Raw genomic sequence first — 26,830 nt, forward strand, 5'->3', positions numbered from 1 at the left:
GGCATTTGTCGCCGCTCAAGCAGGAGTGGCAATGGCGGCGTGGGTTAAGGCGCAGACTGAAATGCTTAGAGCCGAGCTGTGTGTCTGGGGTACGAACTCTGATCAAGTCAATGTTGGTTGTGGCAATTATAAGAATTTGGTGGACTTCTCGTTTGTTTGTTTTGTTTTTTATTTATTTTTTTTATTATTTTTATATGTAATTAATTTATAAATGCAAACCATTGAGGCTAGAGACAAGAGACAGTCCAAATTCGATCAAATATGGCGGATATATACATCTACGACCATCGGGCAAAACTGTATCTTTTACAGTTTTAGAGCTAAAAAATCAGAGTTTAACATTCAAACTCTACTATTTATTCAGAGGCGTGGCAAAAAGGAAATATGAATAGTTTTTCACTAGTTAATCTCAACTCCCAAACAACGCCTAATGGCAAAAACATACAGATATATTTATATATCCTTTATTTGTATTTGAATTATTTATTTCTTGTAATATTATATTTAAAAAAAAAATGACAATGATCACATAAAATATTTTATAAATTACAGAATTCTTGTTATACAATACATATTACATATATGTATAATTATCATATATATGTATATATAATATGTATGATATACATATATCATATATATTATATATATTTATTTATAATCGTATATTTATAGTTTTTTAGTTACTTTTTATATTGTGTTTGGTATTTTTGTTTTAAATACAATGATTTTTTTAAGCCTGCTATTTATTTTTTGTTTTTGTTTTCCTTTTTTTTTTTTTTGGTTTAAAATTCGTCTAAATTTCCTTACGCTTTTTGTTCTTGTTTTTTGGTATCTTTATGGTATTTTTTGTTATATAATTATTATTTTTTATATTTAGTTATACATATGTATATTTAGAAGTACGTAATACAATACAAAAAAAAAATGTCAACTACTTTTACTTAATTTTAAACATTTTCCATTTCTTTTCTTTATTTATTGCACTGAAGTTTATTTATTTATTTAGTTTTTTTTGCTTTAACTTATTTTTTTTTTTGGTAATAAATTTTGCTTGCTTTGATATCGAATACATTTTGTTTTTTGTTTTTTTTTTTTTTAAGATTTGTTTTTTTTTATTTTTAAACATTAAAACTTATGTATATATATACTATATATATATATAGTTGTCTATGTAGCGTAGTTGTGGAAGTGTTTGTGTGTGTATGTGTGCAAGTGTGTGCATGTGTGTGTGTTTTCTGTGCATACTTTTCAGTACTTAGTATTTATAGTTGATTATATTAAATATATATATTTGTATATAAGTTCTAGAATTTAAGATTATAAAAAAAAACACGTTTAGTTTACTGTTGATTATATTTGCATGTCATATACATATATATGTATATATACATATACATAATTAGCTTTTTTTTGTTTTTTTGGTGTTTGACCTTTTCGTACAACTAACTAAATTTAATAATTTTGGTATTGTTTTATTTTATTTTATTTTTTTTTTTACTTTATATTTCATTTTCTTCTTCATGCTTTTTTTTTTTTAATACAAAATTGACCAGACATTAAACACCAAAAAAAAAAAAAAAAAAAAAAAAAACAAATGTACTTCTACTATATTTAACTGCTAGTTAGTATTTGATACAGATACAGATACGGTTACTAATAAAAAAAAAATACAACACATTTATATTTAGATTTAGTTATAGTTTAGATTTTAGTTTTGCTAGCATATTTATACAATTTATCAACACGATGAAGCGCCTAGGACATAAACGTGGAACAGCTCAATCTACGCTATACTTAACCTCTCCAGCACGTCTCCTGCACACCTCTATACGTTATCTATATCTAGAATGTATCTTATCTTATCGGCTTACACAGATTCAATCCGAAATCCTTGGATTCGATTGAATATAATCATGCTTTCTGTATGCTAGTAAAGATTCAAGTGAACAATTGCATCGTAAATTACAAAAAAAAAAAAAAATGATTATAGATTTTCAAGAGGCAGTATCGAATTTTCTGATTCATAGCCTTTGATTCGTGATACATCAGTCCGAAATTGCTGATGCTTTGCATGAGTTTGAGTTACAAGGGGCTACAAGGTATGTAACTCGTGGCTCATTACTCCTAGATTATGGCTCTCATGGCTCCTAGCTTGTAATTCATGATTATTGATTCACTTCTCATGATTCATGGGTAATGATTCATTGCACTCAAGTTGCATTATATTAATTTTGATTAACAATTCACAATGTTCTGGCTGATGCCAAGTACATCATTCAAGACTGATAGCTTCTGAAGCTGATGATTCCAATGCAAAATAAAAATTCTGTGTTTCTAATGCACAACTCAATCGATTCATTATTTATTGAATACTGCATTCCCTCGGCTGAACTCAAGCAGGAAGTAATTTGATGAACAAAATTGATTTGTAGTCCATATTTGACAAATGTGATTCACGACTCACCTCACATGAATCAATCATGATCCATGTGCATTCAAACTGAATAACTCATTTGCTGTGTAAAGTGAATCAATTATGAATCACAATGATTCATGATCAGTGCAATTTACTTATGGTATTATGTACACACGCACGCAGCTCGCAATACGCCTTAAATGGGCGTGGGCATCAGCTTGCCGTAGTCCTGGTGCATGCTCGGCTTTACGGAGTTGTAGACGGGCCGTCCACCGTCATCGGGCAGGGCGTAGACGTCGGGCGGTACGCACAGCGACTGCAGCTTCGAGATGTACGAGTCGAAATGCTCGTGCGGATGCGGATGCGCATGCGGATGTCCGTGCGGATAGCCGCCCGGGTGGTGCACCGTATAGGCATGGTGTGGAGGCGGCGGCGGTGGCGGCGGTGCAACGGCTGCGCCGCTTCCCTGATGTCCATACATGGCCGTGCCCGCTGCAGTGCTGCTCGCCGACGCCGACGACGCCGATGTTGGCGGCAGCGGCAGTGGCGGCGGCGGCGGTGGAGGCGGCAGCAGCGTCGAATATGCAGCGGCAGCCGCGGCTGAAGTATGATGATGCTCGGCGCTCAGCTGCACGCCAATGGCGGCGGCACAGCCATTGTCCATGCCGGAGCCGGGCGCCGCGCCCGGTGGCAGCGCTGACGACGACGGCGGCGGCGGCGGTGGCGGCAGACGCACATGCTCCAGCAGTGTGATGACATTGTTGCGCAAACTTTCGTAGTAGTTGTTCAGATTGGCATTGGGCGGACCGCCGCCGACGCCGCCGACGCCGCCGCCGCCGTTGTCGGCGGAGACGTGCGACATGCCGCTGGGCAGTAGATCAATGCCGCTGCCGCTGGTGGTGGATGAGACGCCGGCGAACGGTGACTGGCCGCTGGGTGAGGCCAGCGATGAAGCAGTGGGTCGCTGTTGCTGCTGCTGTTGTTGCTGCTGTTGTTGTTGCTGCTGTTGATGTTGCTGATGTGCGCTCAATGGAGAAGCCTCCTGCAAATGTATGAGAGAGAGAGAGAGAGAGATGCATTTGTATTAGTGCTTGGTCATTGGCTGCCGCATTACATATGTGTATATATATGTATATACACATATGGTCAAATTAATAGGTGTGAAATATTTTTTGTGAAAAAATGGTGATAACGTCTATATTTTTTCAAATAAGTTAAAAATTCAACTGGCATTCAAAAATAGACATATCTCAGAATAATAAAAGCAAAAAAAAGTTAAAAAAAATAATAACGGTTGATATAATTTTGGCAAATATCACAAAATACTCAAAATTTTGCTGGCCACATTAATAGGTGTGCCTAACAAATTAAAAAAAAAAATTAAAATTTTGGAAATATTGTGAAATATTTATGTTATATTTAGATTAAAGGGGATAATACCCCGTATGCCCGCTTTTATTCGCAAAGATTTTGTTGATCCTTGATGGCATAGACGGCATTAGCTTTCTACACCTTTCCACGGGAATGGCGCTCCATTTCTCCTGAGTGAGATCCAATAATTGGGCGTAATTGAAGCAGGTAGTCTTGGAAATGAGTCTTTTTAGGTGTCCCCAAAGGTTCTCAATTGGATTGTGATCTTGAGACTGACTTGGCCACTCATAAACATCAATTCTATTTCCATGAAACCAATCCTTAGCTACTGGGGAGTCCTATTTAGGATCGTTATCCTGTTGTAATTTCCATTTTAGAGGCATGTTGTCGTGGCCATATGGTAGCATAACACTACTCAATAATTCATTTTACAGGAATCTGTCCATTATGGAAATGGGTGATGGTCCGATTCCAAACCCATGCCATGAAAAGCAGTCCCAAACCATTATGCCGCCTCCTACGTGCGTAACCGTATTTTTTGTATATCTAGGATCCAATTCTTTGCCTTTAGGTCTTCGAACATTTATATTTGAGTGATTCCCAAACAAATTTCTTTTTGTTTCATCACTCCAGAGAATATTCTTCCATTTACGCTCTCCCTCTAAGCCAACCCAGGCCTTGTGAGTTTGAGCAAAATGTTTGCTCATCTGAATATTTGATCCACGCAGAAGAGGAACTCTTCGAAAAACTCTCCCAGGTAGATCCGAGCTTAATAGCCGTCGACGAATAGTTTTTTCTGATACCATATGCCCCATTTCGCTGGCAATTGGCCCCTACGACTGAAAAGGACCCGTTTTCGCCAAGGTGACTATACGGAAATCGTCGGTTGCGGTAGTTTTCCGCCGGAAACCCAGCTTCCTTTTGTCTTTTTTTGATTTAAGGGTATTCGTGACGAAGTTCTCCGATAGTCCCATAAGTGAGAAAATGCATTCATAAGTTTTATCCTCTTCACGAAGCTCGCGAACGAGGTTTCTCTCTTCAGCACTGCAGTGAACTCCACGAACCATCTAATTTTATTAATATGTTGCAAATAAAAATTTGTATGCTTAAATCTAATTATATTTAACAAAAATACTATCTTTGCTTACTTAAAAACTCTTTAATTTCTTAATATATATTTTTTTAATAAAATACACCTATTAATGTGGCCAGCAAAATTTTGAGTATTTTGTGATATTTGCCAAAATTATGTCAAACGTTATTATTTTTCAAACTTTTTTTTTGCTTTTATTATTCTGAGATATGTCTATTTTTGAATGCCAGTTGAATTTTTAAAATATATGAAAAAATATAGATGTTATCACCATTTAAATAAAAAAACAAAATTCACACCTATTAATTTGACCATATGTGTATATAAATATAAATATGTGTGTGTGTGTGTGAGTGTGCGTCGATTGTGATTCATTGATTCAATGATACGTTCTGCCATTGCCAATTGCTCAAATTCAATTTGCTGAGGTGCTGCGGCACACACGCACACACACACACACGCACGCACGTAGAGAGAGATACACGTATGTATGTGCGCCTGCAAGCCTGCGTATGTGTGCGCGCGCCCAAATTGAAATTCCAATAAGAACGCCCGGCCAGTAGCATTCGAAAAAAAAAAACACAGCAATCCGAAAAAATAACAGCACAAAGGAAAGAAAGAAAAAAAAAACGCTCAGCAAACAGACACACAAACACACGAGCGCATGCCGAATGCACACGAAAACACCTCGTGTGAGTGCGCTGGCAGGCTTGAGCGAGAGAGCGAGCACGAGCACGAGAGAGAGCAAAGGCAGCCGAGACAGCCAACTGCTGTTAAAGCTGTCGCTGCTGCTGTCGCAGTCGCAGTCGCTGCCTTGCCTCTGCTGTTGGGGCATTTTTTCTTTACACATCAAACGCTTGTTGTATTTTTTTTTCGGTTCGCTCTCATAGGAGTTCGTGCCGAGGCCACAGAGGTTACGCAGCCGGCGTCGCTGCTGGCGCTGGCGTCGGCGTCGTAGCACAGTTTGCAGCGGGGTAGCTGGCAAGCTGGCGTTTTAGGAGCAGCAGCAGCAAATCGAATGGCGCTCTGCGATTTGCTGCCTCGGCATCGTTTTTGGTGCCGACTGCGACTGACAGCGGCCAGACGGATGAATATCCAGAGACCGACTCTATTGACTGGGTAGGCGGAGAGGCCCACACCCATGGCTGCAGCTGCCTGCGCATGACCACACACACACACACACACACACACACATACACATGTGTGTATTTAGGGACCTGGCTTGCGTAGAGTGGGAGGTGAAATGTACGTTTTAGGGGTGGCGCTGCCTTAGCTGCTGCGCGCTGATTCGTCGCTCAATGCAGTCGACCAGCGGCTGCAGCGGCTGCCTGCAAGCGAACGCCGATTGGCTGCTGCTGCCGTGCCGCCATTTTGAATAACGGCCTTGCAATGACAAACGACAGAGGTCGCTGCACTCGATCATTGGCCAGCCCAAGGCAGCAATGCGATATGCGAAATGCCGAAATGCAGCGAAATAGCAACAAAATATCAGGAAAAATGCCTAATGCTCAATTTCCCAGTGAAAACGGAAGTTGCAGGAGCAAGCCAAAGCGAGGCGTAAAACATAACTTTGCTATTTGTGCAACAGCCAACAGCGCGATTATTTAAATATAATAAAAGTTTCGCTTGCCAGCAGACGTCGCCCAACTTTCTTTGGCCATGTTTTGGGTTAAAAAGTACATTTGCCCGGCCAAGCAGCGACGACGTCGACGGCGCGGCTGCGGCGGCGGCTAAAAGTTTTGTTTGGCGACTTTTGCGCCGACTTTTCTCACAATATTGTTGTTCTTGTTTCAAGCTTTCTTTTACACTTCTTTCTGCTGTTGTTCTTGTTATTGTTGTTGTTCTTGTTGTTGTTGTTGTTAACACATGCCTTATTATTGCTTTTGGGTTTTTTGGAGTTTAGAGACGTCCTTGAAAAGTGGCCGCAACTTAGAACAGCCGCGGCTCAGGTGCCAAAAAAAAAAGAAAAAAGAAAATACAACAACAACAACAAGACGAAGAAGCAACAAACTTGCAAAGTCGCAACTTTCGCTGCGCAATCGCGCAAGATAACCTAGCTAATTGGCCCACTTAATTGCGGTTATAGCATTTGCTGCTACTGTTACGGTCGCTGTTAATGTTAGTGTGCTGTTAAAGGAATGTTAACAACTCAAAAGTTGCAAAAAATTGTTGATTTCTTGTGGGGAGGCCTTAATTTCAGTCTCTATCAACATTGAGATGGGAATTATTACTATTACTGTTAAAGTTACTGTTACTATTGCTGTTACTGTTACTGTTACTGTTGTTGTTGCTGTCGTGCTTGTGTTAATTCTTGTCTAGAATATTTGTTTATAGAGTTCGATTCTCATAAACATATGTAAGCTGAGATGTGCTATTGTTAGGATAGTATTCGGAATACATTTACATTGCTGTTACTAAGACTGTTAAGATTAGCTTTCTATTCAAGCTGTGCTGTTAAGTTTTTGCTTAGACTTTTCAGACAACTCCCTATAAACTATACTATAAGATGAAGATCATATACTGTTACTGTTACTGTTACTGTTACTGTTACTGTTACATTTATTGTTACTGTTACATTTATTGTTACTGTTACTGTTGCTGTTACTGTTACTGTTACTGTTACTGTTACTGTTACTCTTACTGTTACTGTTACTGTTAGGGTTACTGTTACTGTTACTGTTACTGTTACTGTTACTGTTACTGTTACTGTTACTGTTACTGTTACTGTCACATTTATTGTTACTGTTACTGTTACATTTATTGTTACTGTTACTGTTACTGTTACTGTTACTGTTACTGTTACTGTTACTGTTACTGTTACTGTTACTGTTACTGTTACTGTTACTGTTACTGTTACTGTTACTGTTACTGTTACTGTTACTGTTACTGTTACTGTTACTGTTACTGTTACTGTCATTGTTACTGTTACTGTTACTGTTAATAGTAATGTTACTGTTACTGCTAATGTTAAAGTTTGTTCTTTTTCATGTTTATTCTTTATTTTAATTTTTTTATTATAGAAAATACTCAAAATTTGTTGCGATCAACGAACCTGAGCCTACGTACCCGATCGCTGGTGCTCAGCTGCGATTCCATTGCGTTGATGTCCGACTTGAGGCGCATCATTTGCGATTCGACGCGTGCATTTTCGCGCTGCAATTCTGATATTTCCGCTTCCAGAGTGTTCAGATCGTCGCTGCCGCCGGCCACATTGACGGACGTCTTATCGCCGACGCCGCTGTTGCTGTTACTGCTGCTGTTATTGTTGTTGTTGTTATTATTGTTGTTGTTGTTGCTGCTGCTGTTGCTATTGATGCCAGGCGGCAAGGGAACGCCGACGCCGACGCCGACGCCAACGCCGCTCATAACAATATCCAAGCCGCTGCCGCCTAAAGCAGGAAGAGAGCAGAAGGCGTGATGTAAAGCAAAGAGCAGACAGGGAGAGTGAGACCGAGAGTGACAGAGAGAGAGAGAGAGAGAGAGAGAGAGAGACCGAACGAGAAAGAGAGAGAGAGCGGGAGAGAGAGAGAGAGAGAGAGACTTGGCATTAGTGATGGACGCTCGCTGAAATAGTTTTTGTTTGTTTTTTTTTTTACTCTTTGATGTGGAACTCGATCGATATTAAAATATAAATTTATTTTTCTTGTTTTACAAAAGCTCTCCACGGTTGTCTATGTGCGCGTGTGCTAGCAACTCAATTGGAGCTTTCATGTGTGTGTGTGTGTGTGTGAGTGAGAGCAAGTGAGCATGTGTGTGTGTGAGTGTGTTGGTATGTGTGTGAGTGAGATAGCAAATATCACGGCTTACCTTGGGTTCGATTCTTGTGCAATTTGTTTGTTACTTAAATTCATTTTTGCTTGTGTGAACTTATTGTTGTTGTTGTTGTTGCTGTTCTTGTTGTTGTTGTTCTTGTCTTTTTTGGTTTGCTTTACTTTTTTTCTTATTTTTTTACATATTTTTTTTGTTCTTTCTGCCTTTTGCTTGTCTCTGTTCTATACTTAAATACTCTTGAGTTTCTTTTTTTTTTGGTTTTTGTTTTACTATTTACAGTAGATACTCGGCACCGATACAAAACGTCGCGTAATCTAAAAGAAATCATTTGCCAAACAAGCAAAAACCATGAAACGAAACGAAAAAGAAGAAGATAAACGGATTTAAATAACAATTTGTGAACGTTTGCATACATATTGGTGAATATATATAGAGTTTTCGTATAGTATAAGCGTTAGTTAGTATTTTAGTAAGTGTATCGGGCATCGAATTAATGTTATGCACCGGCTTTCTATTACATATGTTTTTCTGTTATTTTTGTTTTTTTTTTTCTGTTACTTGAGTTTTCCTTTGGCCCTGTCGTCTGTCGTAAGGTCAATTTTGGTATATTTTGGTACGCTTGAGCTTGTTTGCAGAATAAAACAAATGCACGCATTTTGAAATGAAATTTCTTTTTGGTATATTTTGGTATTCTTTTTTTCGTATTTTTTTTTCTTTTTTGTGTTTCGCCTGGCACATTCCGAAAAACCGAAACCATAACCAAAGCCAAAACGAAAGTATTTTCTTTTTCTTTTTCTTTGTTTGTTGTTCTGTTAGACGTTAGCACACACGCACACAAAATTCCAACCGAAAATGTACAATACGAGAGAGCGCAAAGACACACAGAGATAAGAAGTGTGAGTGATAGATAGATAGAGAAAGAGAGTGAGAGAGAGACAGAGATAGAGAGAGAGAGAAAGAGAGCGAGTAGGAGAAATTGCAGATTCGAAAGGGCAAAGCACAAATTTCTAGAGCATCATCAGAATCCATTTGTTGGTATTTAAAATATACCAAATACAACGAGAACATGTTATATTTAACTCATAATTTTCATTAAAATTAAACTTTGTTTCAAATTAAGCTAAAGTCATATTGAGTTTATATATGATTCAGTTGAAACATCTCTTAAATCATAAATGATTAATATTTAAATGGGATTTCAATTCAAAATTGACTCGTATTTCAATTAATACTTGAACCATATTAGAATCATGATTCATACTTGAATTATATTTGAAATATTTTAGTCATATATTACAATTATATAGCACATTATTTTTGAATCATTATTCAATGCATATTTGAATCATATTTTAAATCATAATTCAATCACATTTCAAACCATATTTTCATCTAATTAAAGTCCTCTTCCATGGCTTGAATCAATTTTGAATCATTTGACTCATTTCGAATGGTTTCTGACTATGTTTTAGCATATATACACCGTATATAACTGCATATATCATGCTCTGCTTGAAATTTGAGCTGCTTTCCGCTGCTTGTGTTGGCAACTTGATGTACATGTTATGATCCCCCAGCATTTGAAGAAATAGTTGGGGCATTATAAGCACTGTAAGCCCAGGTTCATAACAGAAAACCACGACAGAGACTTGAACTGTGTTAACAAAATGGCCATGAGAGTAGGCAAAACAGATATAGAGATAGGAAAGATCGAGAGAGAGAGAGAGAGATAGAGCAAGAGAGAGAGAGAGAGAGAGGAAGAGGAAGCTTGAAAGTGAGCTTTGGTGCTCACACTTACCTGTGTAGCCTTTGGGATATACCATGGTAACCTCATCGAACTTGGGCTTCTTGATGCCTTGGCTGCCAACTGTGGTGCAGGCTACAAAATAGAAGGAGTATCAAAGAAAGAGAGGGAGACGGAGAGAGAGAGAGAGAGAGGAAGAAGAAGAGGCGAAAAAGAAGAAGAAATGTGAAGAGAGAGAGAAAGAGAGGAAGATAATGAGAAAGAAAATGAGAGTTAGAAGAGTCAAGTTAGTTACAGATAATGAATAAGCGAATGTGTTGATCACTGATAACTGATCATTGATCATTGATCAATGATAACTGATCATTGATCATTGATCAATGATAACTGATCATTGATCAATGATAACTAATTATTGATCATTGATCAATGATAACTAATTATTGATCATTGATCAATGATAACTAATTATTGATCATTGATCAATGATAACTGATCATTGATCACTGATAACTGATCATTGATCATTGATCACTGATTATTTATCATTGATCATTGATCATTGATCACTGATTATTTATCATTGATCAATGATCATTGATCACTGATTATTGATCATTGATCAATGATAACTGATTATTTATCATTGATCATTGATCACTGATTATTTATCATTGATCATTGATCACTGATTATTTATCATTGATCATTGATCACTGATTATTGATCATTGATCAATGATAACTAATTATTGATCATTGATCAATGATAACTGATCATTGATCACTGATAACTGATTATTTATCATTGATCACTGATCATTAATCACTGATCATTCATCACCGATCGTTGATTAGCATTTATTGATCTTTGATCATTGTTATTACATTTTGACCACAATCTTTTGAAGCGGTTCTTCCTCAAAAGTTCTATCCGAAAGTAACGTAAAGCCTCTTTAAAAAGAACTATATTCAATAGGTTTCACTGGTTTTCGTGTGCACTCGAATGCGAGTTGAATGTGACTACGACTTAGTATAAATATATATGAAATATTTGTCTTATATAGACACTATATCCTCACAAACTCTATGAGGATATGAAAGTTGTTTTTATGTTGTCTTAAACTGAAACCAAGCGTTTAGCAAGCGTAAGATATTTACTGATGAAATGGCAAATTTCATAGAATAGTAAAACAGTAATCTGTTATCGATAACTTGGAAGGATACCAAAGTAAAGTTATCGAAACTCCTGTTGGGTCAGTCTATATAGCGTAAGATGTGGGCCATAGCTAATTCTCAACCTAAGAACTGTTGGCTAAATGTTGTCACACTCACTTTTCAGTTGAAAAGTCTTGATTATGATAAATTCCTCTAGTTCTTAGTCCGATTTCTAGTCGACTCACCATCGAATTTCATGGCCGTAGCAGCTGCAACTGCGGCTTTGTGCTGCTCCACCGTGCCGCCGGCCTCCAGAACGCGCATCTTGTTGCGATTGGCAATGGGACAGCCCGATGCGCTGCAAGGTAGTGGAACGATAGATCAAGTAGAGTTAGTGAGCTCGCATCTGGTTTGTTGTCTGCCTCGTGCTTACCTTCGATGTGAGAGGAATTTGCCGGTGGAATGGCCGGAGCCATCGCAGCCGGGTATGGGGCAGCGCAGCGGCTCCGAGTCCTGGCCATCGCGCGGCTTGCTCTTCGGCTTGTTGGCGCGCGGACAGCCGGACAGACTGCGATGCGATGAATAGTTGCCAGTGACGTGGCCAGAGCCATCGCAGCCAGGCGTCGGGCACTTAAGCTCCTGTGAATGCGATTGCAAATGATTGCGATCCGAGCGCGAGCAGCCCGTCAAGCTAAGAGACAGAGAGAGAGAAAGGGAGAGCATATTAAAACTTGACAAAGACAAGTCCCATAAAGTCCTTTAAAGCTTCATTAAATTTAAAAGTGGAAAGAATATGTTCTTCAGGGGAAACTCCAAGTTGGCTCGTGGCACTGTTTGGGGCTTGCGGTTGTCCAGCTTGGGCGGCTTTTATGAGTGCTCTGCGTCCGTACGGTCGCAATCATTAATATGCTAGCTAAGAAGCTGTTGACACACGCACACACTCGAGCGCACAGTGACACGGCAATAAAGATTCTAATATTTGGAAGTACCCGACTAGGAGATGCCCTGAACATAGAAGGAAGTATGTATGGAAAGACGGACTGGTAGAGGCAGGCGGGTAGAGGCGAACGGTAGATAGAGCGACGGCTGAAATACATTTACGGATGGACACACAGATGCAGGCAACATTGGAACGACGGACAGACGGACGTACAGACGGATGAGTAGAGCAACAGATAGGCCGACGTATAGAGAGATGGGCAGACGGACGGTGCTCGGCAGACGTAAATGTAAATAGATCAAATCAACTCGTTAAGTATATCATCCGTAGACCTTCCGTAAATGCTATGCCACGCCCTCTCCTGTCTGTTACATACACTCGCACAAACACAATATACCCAGCATTTAGCTTTTTTGTGGGTAGTGCATAATAAGGGGAATATGAAAGTGAATTTGATTCACACTTTTCACTACGTCTCATTCTCTGGCATATCCCAAAGCTTCAAGGGGTTTTTCCTACAGCTCATAGCATCTGCAACCACTGTGCGACACAGTGAGAGGGACAGCGACAGGGAGAGGGAGGGGGGGAGGTACAGTGACAGCGACTGTGACTGATGGGCCACAGTGAACGATGCTGTTAGATGGATGGCACATATTGTCCATCAAGAGCACTTATCAAGGACTTTTCACTAATTGCATTTTAGATTAGGCAGAGGCACACGGGTAGTGCAGTGGACTCACCCGTCTTTGGTCTTGTCGTGCTGCGGTATGTGCTGCGGCGGTGGCATCGAGTAGCAGGTGGCCGGACTGGGTGAGTAGCCGCCGGAAACGGGCGTCGGGTAGCCGCCGGGTCCAACGGCCGTCGCATACGGATTGCTGCACTGATAGGCGGCGGGGCCATAGCCATGATAGCCAGCTGGTGGGTAGTCGGATTGCACTACCATGCCATAGCCAGGATGTGGTGAATAGCCTGCAGTGTAGCGAGGGGTTACAGAAACACAGGATGTGATATGATATACGATATTGTATATATGAGCTATGTGCTATCATAGGATTAGATATGGCATTGGGAACGTACCGCTCGGATCTCTGTACGTTTCGATGTAGTGTGAGCCGCCGCTGTCGGGCGTCGATTCGCGGCTGTATGGACGCGGCCCGCTGATGTGACCCACCAGGCCAAAGCCAAGCGGACGTGGCGGTCCGCTAAAGTCCACTGGCTCCATTTGTGGTGAACGCGGCGGTCCGTTCGGTCCGATTGAGCCGGGCGCAGCGCTGCCAAAGCCCTGACCGTGGCCCACAACAAGGCCGTCGGCGCCGTACTGCGGGCTCGTGATGATGCTATTCAAAAAAAAAAAAGAGATGGACACCAATTAATAGGGGAAATACTTTCAATTATGCTTGCCTGCTATGTCAACTTATCATATTATAAGGGCTTAATATAATTATAATTTCAAACTGTTTCAGTAATGGGTATACTTAACAGAGCTCAGACAAAAATTCTCAGTCGTGTAACTCTTTTCGTCTCTGAGTTCCTTGAGGTCAGCTGAGCTTACTATAGCAAAAAGTTATTTGAAAACACTTTACTGTGCTATTTTTCTAAATTTAAATGATTGGAATATATAGTCGAGCTTAGATATAAAATTTTGTCTTTATAGCTCATTACTTTCCCGAGTTCTTTGAGGTCAGTTAGGTACTACTGATACTTATGATAGAGTGGTTTTTATAGATATGCCATTTTTAGCATTAAAAGCATTTTCACCATACATCTCTTCTTATAGCATATTGATTTTCAAGTTCTATCTATCAAGTTTCTAGATCCTTCTTATAATCATATATATATACTATATCTTGAAGACGATTTCAATTGGTATCTGTATGAGTGCAGTTTTTACAGATATTAAGTTAAATGTAATCTATATAGAATATCAGTAACTTATCCTTATCTTAACTGTAGCTTATTCTAACTTAAAAACACCAAAGATAGTAGATGAATGTCTAAAACTAAGCTTAAAATTTACATAGGAGCCGATGTACCAAGTTTGGTAAAGCTAGCTCTTCTAGTGCCCAAGTTACTTGAGGTCAGATGCAGTATTTATTGAAATATATGACAATGATTCAATATGCTCGAGAGAGTGCACAAAATAATATGAAATGAGTCAAATGAAAGTAATTAAATAGTAATTAACAAGTAATTAAACAGTAATTAACAAGTAATTAAACCAAAATATTATTTATCTAGGCTAAACGCAAAGTCGAGTTGAGCCTGGGCGAGTGGACTTTGGATGTTAGGTAAATGGGGTGAGGCGGGAGTAGGAGTTCTTCTGCTTTTTTTCATACGGTCTTACCTGTGCGGCAAACGCGTCACGCTCAGATCGAGCGTCTGGCCCTGCGGACTCGGCACTTGGGGGCTGGCAATGTTGGGGCTGGCGCCGGGCTGTGGGCTGCCGTTGCCCATGCGCTGGTTGTATTGGTTGTGCGAGGCTGGCGAGTTGAAACCGTGCGGGCTGGACGATGTTACCGATGTGGCGCCCGATAGGTCAACAGCTGGCGCTGCCACGCCCACATTTGGCGTCGGCGAACTGCTCTGTTTGCTGTGCTGCTGCTGTTGCTGCTGTAGATGTTGCTGCTGCTGCTGCTGTTGTTGCTGCTGCTGTTGCTGCTGCTGTTGCTGTTGCTGCTGCTGTTGATTCTGATAGGCAGCTGCTGCTGCCGCCGCCTGCGCCGCAGCCATCTTCACCGACAAGTTAATCGCCGAGAAGCCCGGCGGCAGCGGCCCCATCGTCGGATCGTAGTGGTACATGGGCCGCGGATAGATCGGCCCGCCCCCATTGGCCAGCTCCTCGTGCTCGGCCTTGGCCATCAGCAGCTGCTGCTCCTGCAAGTACTTTTGCTGCTGCGCCTGCAGGTCGTCCGCCGCCTGTGGCAGATAGTGGTACATGTTGGCCGGCGCTGTGGCCGCTGTGGCGCCCGGCTGCAGTCGCTGTCCCCCGCTGGGGCAGCAATTCGGATCGTAGCGCTCGAAGCCCGCTGCGCTGCCACCGCCACCGCCGCCGCCACCGCCACCGCCGCCGCCACTGACCGAGTCGCCGACGCCGAGGCCGACGAACACGGGCGCCACTGTGCCCGGCGGATGTGTGTGCGGATGTGAGTGCGGATGCGGATGCGAATGCGGATGCGGATGCGTATGCTCATAGGCACTGCGCGCCGTCACCGGCGACAGCTCGCTGCTGCTGGGATTGCTGGCGAGCAACTGTTGCTGCTCCGCGCTCGGATCATGGCCATGGCTCTGCGCATAGCGCATCTGCTCATATTGCTGCTGACGCTCGTCCGCCTGCTGCTGCTGCTGCTGCTGCTGTTGCTGCTGCTGCTGGTGCTCTGAGTGATAGCTGGCTGGATCGTTGGCGTCGCCGGCGCTGGCATTGCCCGCGGGCATCATCTGTGTGGCATTGCCCTCGATGAAGGGTCCGCGTTGCTGATGCAGCGTGTGTTGCTGCTGCTGTTGTTGCTGCTGCTGCTGCTGCTGCTGGTGATGTTGGGCGTGTGGACTTTGCATGCCAACATAGCGGCTCAAGTGCGCTTCGCTGTTGCTATTGTTGTTGTTGTTGCTGCTGCTGTTGTTGCTGTTGTTGTTGTTATTGTTGCTGTTGCTGCTGCTGTTGCTGCTGCGCGCACTGCCAGCGGGTATGGCGCTGCTGGCCGCCGCAGCGGCATCATTGGCCAAATACGAGTGCATGGGACTTTTGTTATATTCCGATTTAATGCTGGCCACCGGACTGTATTCCGTTTTGATAATGGGCATCGTTTTGTTGTTGCTGCCGTTGTTGTTGTTGTTGTTGCTGTTCGTATTGTTGTTGTTAATGCAGCTGCTGTTGTTGTTGTTCAAATAATGGCTAGAGGTGATCTTGAGCTTGTCCAGGGCATGCAGCTCCTTCTCATGCTTCTCCAGTTCGCCAGCTGCGCACAGCGTCAGACAGATGGACAGAGATGGGGAGAAAGCGAGAGAGAGAGAGAGAGAGAGAGAGAGAGAGAGAGTGGCAGAGAGCGAGAGAGAAATGGAAAGAGAGAAAGAGTATGTGCATGAGAGAAAGAAATATGTAGAGAAAGAGAAAATGATATAGAGACAGAGTCAGAGCAAGGGAGAGAGAGAGAGAGTGTGTGTGTATGTATAAGAGGGAGATAGATTAAAGAGAGATTATGAGAGGGAAAGAGAGTGTGTGTAAGAGAGAGGGAGAGAGAGAGAGAGAGAGAGAGAGAGAGAGTTAGATAATGAGTGAGTTAGACATAGTTAGAGATAGGAATATGAGGCAGTATTGTGTAAGGAAAGAGTGTGAGAGAGACAGAGAGAAAGAGAGAGAGAGAGAGAGTGGGAACAGGAGAGAGCGCAAAATAAATTGTTAAAAGGTATTATTGAAGTGTTTTTTTTTTTTAGATTTCGATTTAGATATAAAGTTGTTTTTGTAATGAATAATTTCACTTGTGTTTTGATTGCTTGGCAGAGACAGGCGATCGAACGCACCTGCTGTGTTATCGCTATGGTTATCGTTATCGTGATTGTGATCGTGATCGTTATTGTGATCGTGATCGCTTTCGCTCTCACTATCGCCTCCGCCTGCCGCCGCCAGGGGCAATGCCAATGGCAATGGCAATGCTATCGCTATCGGGCTATCACTCACGCTCACGCACATCGACTGATAGCGCCCAACCACCGATCGACGAGCCGCCAAGCGCCGTATAGCTCGCGGACAGCCGGACAGGCTGCGGTGCACGCTCCGGTGCGGCTGAACGTGTCCCCGTCCGTTGCAGCCAGGCGTGGGGCATTTCAATATCTGTTCGTGCAACGCCAGCACTGTGGTTGTAGGAGAGTAGGACGATCCGACCGGGTTTTCGAGGGGGATGAGGGGTGGCGAGTGAGGGGTGAGTGTCATTAGTTAATTGTCAGTAAAGGGTCTAAGACTCTAGGTCGCTAGGACTCTAGCACAGGCAGCCAATACACACTACTACGGGTCACACAACTACATCGCATAGGAATTGCAAAAGAAAGAGACAGATAGATAGAGTTAAGCCTCCTGATATGTAGATCATATGCAGAGCAAACCAAAGTTGAGCTTAAGAGTGAAGGAAGAGCTACGCAGAGACGTGGAGTGCTTAGAGAACGACAGCCGGAGAGAGAGAGAGAGAGAGAGAGAGAGAGAGAGAGAGAGAGAGAGAGAGAGAGAGAGAGAGAGAGAGAGAGAGAGAGAGGGATAGAGAAAGAGATAGCAATAATAGGATTTATAGAGAGAGCTTAGAGCAAAGAGATACCTGGAGAAAGATTTCAGGGTGAAATTCTAATATAGAAAAAGGAGGTGGGGAACTCGAAATAAGAGAGGAGTTCGGAATTAGATAGAGTGAGAGAACGAGGTAGATACACAGAAAGAGATACAGTTAGAGAAAGATGAAGACAAAACGATTTATAGAGAGTTATAGGGCTTGGGGGATGATGGAAAGTCGAGAGAAAGAGGCGAAGACATCAAAAAATGCAGAGAGAAACAGAGAAGGGCTCTCTGGGAGACAGAGAGATAAAGATTTGAAGAAAATTCAGTGAAAGAGAAAGAAAACTTCAGAGAGTAGACTGAAAGAATGAAAAATTTAATGCGAGACAGACAGAGAGAGAGAGAGAGAGAGAGATATTTAAAGACAAAGACAGGAAAAAAGAGTGACCCTAAGAAAACTCACACACACATACATACATCTACAAACATACACGTACTAAGAAGACAGCATGCTACGACGGAAGAGAAAGAGAAAATGAGAGAGAGGGAGTGTGAAAAGACAGAGAGAGAGACAGAGAGAGACAGAGAAATCAGTAGAAACATTAAAGCTCCCATGGTAAGAGGCAGTAGATCATATGTTAAGATAGAGAAAGAGAGAGCGAGAGAGAGAGTGAAAGAGACAGACAGAGAGAGAGAGAGAGTGACAGCTATAGAGAATAGTGATATCGATCTACATAGGCGCTACAATATACGAAACTTGTTGGACACTTACATTCCGTTGTGACTTTATCGCGCTTCGGACAACCCGACAAACTGGCCAAGCCAAGAGAAGCGTCGAGGCATATGGAAGAGAAACAAATTGCTTACAATTGAGCTTGAGATGTGTGTAAGTGTGTGTGTGTGTGTGTGTTGAGTGTGTGTGCAATGTCTGTTGTGTGTTTGTGTGTTGCGTGTTGTACCTTCGATGATGCGAATATAATCCTGTGACATGTCCTTGGCCAGTGCAATGAGGAGTTGGGCATTTGGCGCCATCTACAAGTAACCAAGTAACAAAATGAATTCAAATCAAGGCAGCAACTAGACTCACACACACACACACACACACGCACACACGCACACACATACACACACACACACGCATGCCTAGCCAACAATGTGACAGCGAGCGAGGGAGGCAAACAGGTTTTCTAATTAATTATGTGAATGCGTCAAACGGCAGCAGCAGGAGCAGCAGGAGCGGCAGTAGCTGAGGGTACAAGGGGCTGTGACATGTTCATGGCAAGAAAAATATTCCAGCAAAATGTACAGCTGACAAGGCGCACACGCCGACAGCAGCAGCAGCACCGGCAGGAGCAGCAGCACCGGCAGGAGCAGCAGCAGCAGGAGCAGCAGGAGCAGGAGGAGCAACAACTAAATGTTAAAAAAGACAGGCAGCGCATTCTTTAGCCTAAATAATTAATTAAAATTTGATGGAAAACAGCTTTGCATTATTTACTTTAAAAAGAGTACACACACACACACACACACACACACACACACACACACATGACAGCAGTTGCTGCTGCTGCTGCTGCTGTTGTGGGCGCATAAAAAACAAAAAGTTCTCAGCCAAAAATCAACCAGACCACGTCTAAACTTGGCCTTCTAAGCACAAATTCTCAAAGATAACGTCACAGCACAGAAAACACACACACACACACGCACACACATACACAGACAGCGCTCGTGTTGCTGCTGTAACAGACAGCAACAGCAGCAACAACAACAACAGCAGCAGCAGCAGCAGCAGCAGCTAGAGGCGGAGGCTTAATGAAATATTTTTCGAAATATTTATGCATATAGAGCTGTCTATGTGTGTGCGTGTGTGTGTCTGTGTGTGTGTCTATTACGTGGCCGTTCAAAATGTCAAACTGCAACTCAGCTCGACTCGACGCGACTCGACGCGACTCAACTCATTTGGTCGTAATTAGAATTTAATTAAAATAAAGCGAGACGCGCCTGCAATGGCCAAATACAGGGTATAGCCAGGCTAAAGCCTAATAAGCCCGGCTAAAAAGGCTAACGGCAACACGCTAATGACTTATTACGTGCCTTTGCCAACTAGTTTTGTATCTCTTGCTCCTCACCCTCTCTCGCTCTCTCTCGCTCTGGCAACTATTTAAAAAGTCATTCAAATTATATGAATACCATAGTGAAAATATGTTGTGAGTGTGTGTGTGTGTGTGTGTTTTCTGATTGTGTTGTTGTTGTGTGCCTGGCTTAAGAGCACTTGAATCTTTTGTGCCCTTGGCTTTAGGTTTTAGAGCTCTGAGCATATTAATGCCAGCACATAATGACAAAATAAATATGCAAAAGCAGTTGCCAAAAACGTGCCTCATATTTACCCTTTTCACATCTGTGTGCGTTTGTGTGTGTGTGCTTGTGTAGACGTGTTTTGTCTGTTCGCTTTTTGACAACGAGAGTTCAATTTTATAAAATTTGTATAATGTGCGCTGAAATTAGTGAAAAAGGCTCAACAGCCAACAGGAGAAGCCACTCAACTAGTGTGCGTGCGTGTGTGTGTGTGTGTGCCTAGAGATGCGCGCTAGTTCGTGCATAAATAATCGTTTATTGGCTATGCTAAAAGTACTTAAGAACTATTTAGCGTTTATCGGTTATCGGTGATGTTATCGATAGGCAATGAGCACCAGCTGCATGCTATGTAGATGCCTAAGCAGCGTTATGTTTGGAGTAATCCTTTGAGAATATAAAGGAAACCTATTGTTATCGATAAACGATAAATGTAGAAGCACTCGTAAATTCTACTTTTGTTGTATTCAAATCATTTCTTATATATATTATATGTTTTAAAGAAACATCATAGATACGTCTATTGGAACACTGGCCTGCTAGCATCGTTTGTTGGTCTTATAGAAGGTGAATGCTACTCTCTCCTTTTCGCTGCATATTAAGACTACAATATCTACAACTTTTTTGAAGACTCAAAAAAATAAAAATTAAATAAAATAAAAAAAAAAAAAAAAAAAAAATAAAAAAAAAAAAAAAAAACAACACTGTCTCAAAGTTAGCTTCATAAAAGAAAGGAATAATGTCAAAATCTTTTAATTCTTTTAAGCTAGCAAATTTATTTTAATATTGTATCCATTTCTGTATTTATTTATGTATATTTTATAGTAATTTATATTTTTAAAATTTTTTTAAAAATAAATTTTTTACTTTATCTATTCAAATACTTTCTTTATATTTCTAGCGATTCTCTCGCTTTCTTTCTCTTTCTCTCCCTCTCTTGATATACATATATTTTTCTATTTTTTTTTTTTTATTATTTTTTTTTATTCTGCCAAATACACTTGCTAATAATAAATTTGATATATTTTTATATAGAACATTTTTAATATTTTTATTTGAATTTTTATTTAATTTTTTTAAAATTTTATTTTTATTTATTTATTTTTTTTTTACTAAGTCTTTCCATTTATTTCTGTTTTACCCTGATTTATATATTTCTCATCGTTTATTTTTCCTAGCAACTTTACACATATTACTCACTTTTACTTCAATCAAAATTATTTTAATTAATTTATATATTTTTCATATATTTTTTTTATATATTTTTCGTTTCATAATTTCGTTTGGTTATGTCATCTCTAGGCTGGCGTGTGTCTGCATGTGTGTGTGTGTGCGTGTGTGTGTGTGTGTGGGTTTTACAAGCCATTAGCTGTCTTGCCTCTGCCGTAGACCACGTATCATGCGCCACGCCCACCAACAACCGGCAACCACCTACCGCCACCCGCCCCCCAACCACTTAATGTGAACTTTTGAGCGATGCTGAGCTTGGGGCCGGAAAGGGGGGGGCGAAGAAGTCTTGAGGTTGACAGCCCATTGCTGCCTAAATGTGCAAATAATAATAATAATAATAATAGTAATAACAATGACAACAACAACAACAACAATAATAATGATAATGCTAATGATGATAACAACAACTGAAGAGGACTCACGTCAGATGGAAAACATTTGCAGAGTAATTTATGCATGCATGTATGTGTGATCATAAGAAACACACACACACACACGCTCTCTCTCTCCGTCTCTTTCTCACTCTCTACAGGTCTATTGTCTATTATTGCTTAGCCAATTTGTCTTAAAACTCAATGCAACAAGAAGTTTCGCCGAATTCATATTTCATATTCTTTAAATGTGTGGATGGTTGGGCTGGAGGGTGGTGTGTGTGTGTGGGGGGGGGGAGGTGTGGAGCTGTTGATCGGTGGTGGTGCGGGTGGTTGGGAAGTTCTTGGTTCACGAGCGGAACTGGAACTGGCACTGAAAGTGGCACCGGAACCGGTACCGTTAACACAGCAGCTTAATGGAGCTGTAGCCTTAGCCTTTTTTAGCTTTTTTTTTTTTTTTTTTTTTTTTTTTTTTGGTGTGTGTCTAGTAACAACAACGACAACAACTTACCGCGATTTTGGCTGCCCGGCGAGTAGCTGGGCGCTGGCGTAGACGCTGCGGCTGCTGCTTGTGTTGCTGTGGGCGTAGCTGCTGCTAGGGGCGTGGCTGTTGCTGTGGGCGCAGCTGTTGCAGTTGGCGTTGCTGCCGCCGCCGCCGTTGTTGCTGCTGCTGTGACTGCCACCGCTGCTGCTGCTGCTGCCGCTGCTGTTGCTGTTGCTGCTGTCGTCGTTGGCGCAACACCAATAACTCCCTCACGTGCAATATCCTGCATCACCGAGGCCGCCCGACTGCCGACGCCCGCCGGCTGCAATATCGTATACTGTTTGGCATCCATCAGCGGCTCCTTGCCCACCGCCTTGGCCAGCCGCGGCTCGTTGGGCGAGCCCAGCTGCGGCGCCAGATCGTAGCTGCGACTCTGATCGAGGCAGAGGCCGTGCTGCTGCTGCTGCTGCTGATGTTGCTGCTGCTGTTGCTGTTGCTGCTGGCTGGCAGCTGCTGCTGCTGCATAGCCATAGTACGCCTCGGCGGCATTGTAGGCGCTGCTCGTATACTGTGCATGGGCGTAGGCCTGCGCCTGGGCGTGGGCGTGTGCCTGGGCCTGGGCGTGGGCGTGGGCAGCGGCTGCGGCGGCCAATTGCCCATTGCGCTTGATGATGTCGATGGGCGGCTTGAAGGCGGATGTTGCTTGTGTGTAGCAGGAGCTGTTGTCATCCTTTTTGTTGCTACTGTTGCTGCCAATGCCATTGCCACTGCCATTGCTGCTGCTGTTATTGTTGTTGTCGTTGTTGATGTTGCTGATGTTGTTGTTGCTGGCATTGAGGCGCGCCTGATCGTTCTCCTTTTGCCTGTGAAAGCGCAGCAGCAATGTGTGCGAATTGCTGTTGCTGTTGCTGCTGTTGCTGTTGCTGCTGCTGTTGCTGTTGCTGTTCGCATACTTTTGCTTCTCCTCGAACAGATTCTGAAATGGCGGCGGATTCTCGTCCTCCTGCTCCTGCAAGCGATACAGATTGGTGCGCGCGTCTGGCCAGCTGCCCGAGAGACTCTTGAGCGCCGCCTGAGTTTCCCGTATCAATGTCTCGTCATCCTGATCGGCAGCATCTTGTACGGCGGCAACAGCTGCTGCTGTTTTGGGTGTTGCTGTGGCGGCCGCTGCTGCTGCTGCTGCTGCAGCTGTTGCTGCTGTTGGATTGTTGTTCTCGCCGCTTGCTGTTTTCGCCAGCTGTCGTTTCTTCTGTGGCAATGTGTTGTTGTTGTTGCTGGTTGTGATGTTGTTGTTGTTGTTGTTGTTGTTGCTGACAGCCAATTCATCATCGCGACTGCAGCGTTTGCGTCGCTTTATCGACGTCTCATGCTCATTGCTGTTGCTGCTGTTGTTGCTGATGTTGCTGTTGCTGCTGTTGTTGCTGTTGTTGCTGTTGCTGCTGCTCTCGACCAAGGGCGTCTCCTTGCTTAAGGGCCGCTTGGACAGCGCCATTTTTGCCAGTTTGCCAGTTGCCAAAATGCCTTAACAACAAATTTTCATGTGAGCTCAAAATTGGTTTTGGTATTTTTTGTGGTATTTTTTTTGGTTTTGGTTTGTATTTGTTCTGGTTGTTAGTTGTCTTTTTACTTACGGCTAAATGTTAGTAGCATTTGACAACAAAAATTGGGGGAAAAGAGAGTTTATTTGAGTGGGAATTGGGGATCAAGCAGGTGGATTCATTGTTATCATGCAGTTGCCGCCGCAGCAGCAACAATTGCTGTTGCAATCTGAACGCAAACGAAATTCATAAAAAAATAATTTGAAAATCAAAAGACTTGAAACTTCAAACATAAAAACTAAAAGTCTAAAAACATAATTTTGTACACTGACAAAAAAACAGCAGTCAGTTCATTTCATAGACGAAAAATGCAGTAGAATATTTCAGATGAAAGTTTTCTCGACTTCAGCAATTAAAATACTAGACTAGCAATTGACTCGAGTTCAAGTTTTTCCTTCCAGCTATTCTTCTACTTACTCTAAATGAGAAAAGGCATAGCTCTACTTAGACTGCCCCAAAAAGCGTGTTAGTATTTTCGATAAACGTTTCTCAGGTAATCTAAAAGGGATTATTCTATACATATTTTTTGAAACTAGACATAAATTTAGAAATTCAAATACTATATTCAAACTCTTTTGATATAACTCTATTATGCTTCGACAAGCGTATTACTATTTCCTTTGGCAATATCTCATCACATATTTTGTGTCATCTATAAGAAAATATTCTCAATACAGTTTATGACTTTTGTCTTTTAAAACTGGAAACTAAATTCCAATTGACTCGAGTCCTTGACTTCATATAGGCCTCAACTGAAGCTGTGCTTGAGTGTGACTAGAGTATGGAATATAGAGTAGACTGCTATACATAGATCTAGTAAAGTGATGGAAGTGATGAATGGTTGAGAGCTAACAGAAAACTATCTTGAGGAAAGCAAAAACATTTTGTATCATTTCTATCTGAGGTCGGGCACTTCCAGCATCGCTTTCATATTTATGCTGTAAACTTCATATTTATGTCATTACAGAATAAATATGAGGACGGTGCTAGAAGTACCAGACTCTAGATAGAAATGATGCAAAATGCATCAAAATAAATCTGGGAATACTTTCACATCTTAAACTCTGGTTATTGTATGGCCATAAATAAGTGCATATAACGCAGATCGTATGCTCTATATATATATTATATACAAATCAAAGACTATAACACATGGCTGCTGCAATACTTTATCTTGAAGAGGTCTATATAACAAATCTTCAATTGTGCTTGCCTATCTCGACTTGTATTGATCTTAGAATAGTTGTTAATTTCATTTCGGCCAACTTGGACAACTTGAGTCGGACATCTGGAGTCGAAGCACTTAAATAATAAACTCTAGAACTTAACTCATAGTTAAGTCCCAGAAATAACATTCTATACAAAAACATTTGCAGATGGGAACTGCCTCATGCACTCGGCTTAGGTTGAGACAATGTACGGTTCTCTAACGTCATTTTCCTACACTATATCTCTCAGATATCTACGCTCTATACAATTGCCTAATCATCTATCCCTCAATCACTTTCTTCACATTTTATTATCACAATTTCTCCAACGAGCTGGCGCCTGAGGTTAGGCAACAGATTTTTTGTTGTTTTTTTTTTTTTTTGAAAAGAAAAATAAATTATAGAGCTTGACAACACTGGCTTAGCTATGTTTATCATGTAGATTAATGGGCATAAGATGAAGAATTTGGGGCAAATATTTGCATAAACATTTTGATTTGTTTCGTTTATTATTTGGTATTTTCTTGAGCTTGCAAAAAATTTCAATGTGATTTTTCTTGTTGCATTGAATTTCTATTTGTTGTTTTAATATATAAATATTTTTTGATATTTATGTGTATTACTTTTTTTTTTTGTTTTTAATGGGTTTTACTTAGTTAGCTAATGGACTAAATATAGAGTTCCTGGCTGGTTTAGGAGCTTGACAGTTTCTTTTATTTCTTCTGTTCGATTTAGTTTGTTTTAGATTGAGAAAATTTGAACTTTACCTATTTGAGAATTGTGCGATTCGGTTTAGCTTTGTTTTGTTTTGTTTTTATTTTTTTTGGTATTTGTTTTGTGGTATTTTTGGTTGTCTTATTTTATTGTGTGTTGCACTTTAGAGATTTTTGGTTGCTTGTTGTAGTTGTTGCAGGCTTGCCATGCTGCATGTTGCACTTGACACACACACACACGCGCGAGCGCACACACACACACACACACAGAGAAAAAGAACAAAAAATTAGCTCATATATATACTTTTAGTTATATATGCATTTAGCTCTTGCACTGCACTTGGAATTTGTTTTAGATATATAAAAAAAATTATATAAAGTGTAGCGCACAATAGTCGCGGATTGTTTTGTTTTGGAGCCGCCGTGGCGTATACGCAATATCAATTAACGCGCGCACTTTGCTCGACTTTGAGCTTAGTTTTAGGCCGACGCCGACGTCAGCGACGGCAGCGGCGACGGCGACGGCGACGACTTCACTTTAAAATTTGTTTGTTTGATTTTTGTTTGATATTTTTTGTTTGTTTGTTTGTTTGTTGTTGTTGTTGCATTTGCTTGTTGTTGCTGTTGTTGTTGTTGTTGTTGCTGTTCGCTTCCTTTGGGCAAGGCGAAACTTTGTTAAGTTGGGCGCGCGTCGCGTAGTTTGGCAAAAGTTTGTTTTTAACTTTTGATGCGGCGCGGCAAAGTTTTTATTTTTTTTTTTTTGTTATATTCTTCTTTCTGTTTTTGGTTTGTTGTTGTTGCTGCTGCGCGTCTGAATTGCAATAAACCGTTGAGCGGCGATTTCTTTTTGGCGGCGTGAAGTCCGGACGTCCAAAAACCGACTGCTGCGTTGCGTTTGGGGTAATAAAATTTTACATCGTCAGCGGCTGGCTGGCTGGCCGTCACACACCAACACGTTGGCCGCGCAGTCGGCGTCGACGCAGCGCCAGCAGCGAACGCATCGGCCGCGCCGGGATTGGCAGTGGGGCACTCTGGACGCGCGCGCGGCCTGAGCTGAGCTGAGCTGAGCGGTGCGGTGCGGTACGGGGGCAACACGCTAAGAGGCGTATGCAATCGTCACTCGGCACACGA

At 41.7% G+C, this 26,830-nt stretch overlaps 1 protein-coding gene across 6 annotated transcripts; it reads right to left on the reverse strand.

The window, feature by feature from the left end:
- Positions 1–448: 448 nt before the first annotated feature.
- On the reverse strand, positions 449–26,747 carry LOC115564491 (uncharacterized). Of its 6 annotated transcripts, none has more exons than XM_089263067.1 (13): positions 25,754–26,747; positions 22,208–23,701; positions 18,706–18,778; positions 18,519–18,559; positions 17,011–17,340; positions 14,840–16,448; positions 13,573–13,832; positions 13,236–13,464; positions 11,989–12,246; positions 11,801–11,913; positions 10,453–10,533; positions 7,950–8,272; positions 449–3,461 (listed from the first exon to the last, which is right to left on the reverse strand). In XM_089263067.1, exons 2-13 carry the CDS (start codon positions 23,670–23,672, stop codon positions 2,616–2,618), a joined length of 5,628 nt encoding a protein of 1,875 aa, XP_089119193.1. In that variant the 5' UTR covers positions 23,673–23,701; positions 25,754–26,747; the 3' UTR covers positions 449–2,615. The 6 variants fall into 6 exon arrangements, with proteins under 6 accessions (XP_089119193.1, XP_089119194.1, XP_089119195.1 ...); XM_089263070.1 differs by having other exon boundaries at positions 3,391–3,461; positions 7,936–8,272; XM_089263068.1 differs by lacking the exon at positions 17,011–17,340.
- Between the last annotated feature and the right edge of the window lie 83 nt (positions 26,748–26,830).

This window comes from Drosophila navojoa, chromosome X (assembly GCF_054131105.1).
Source record: "Drosophila navojoa isolate 15081-1374.11 chromosome X, UAZ_NAV_1.0, whole genome shotgun sequence".
NCBI classification, from domain to species: Eukaryota; Metazoa; Arthropoda; class Insecta; order Diptera; family Drosophilidae; genus Drosophila; species Drosophila navojoa.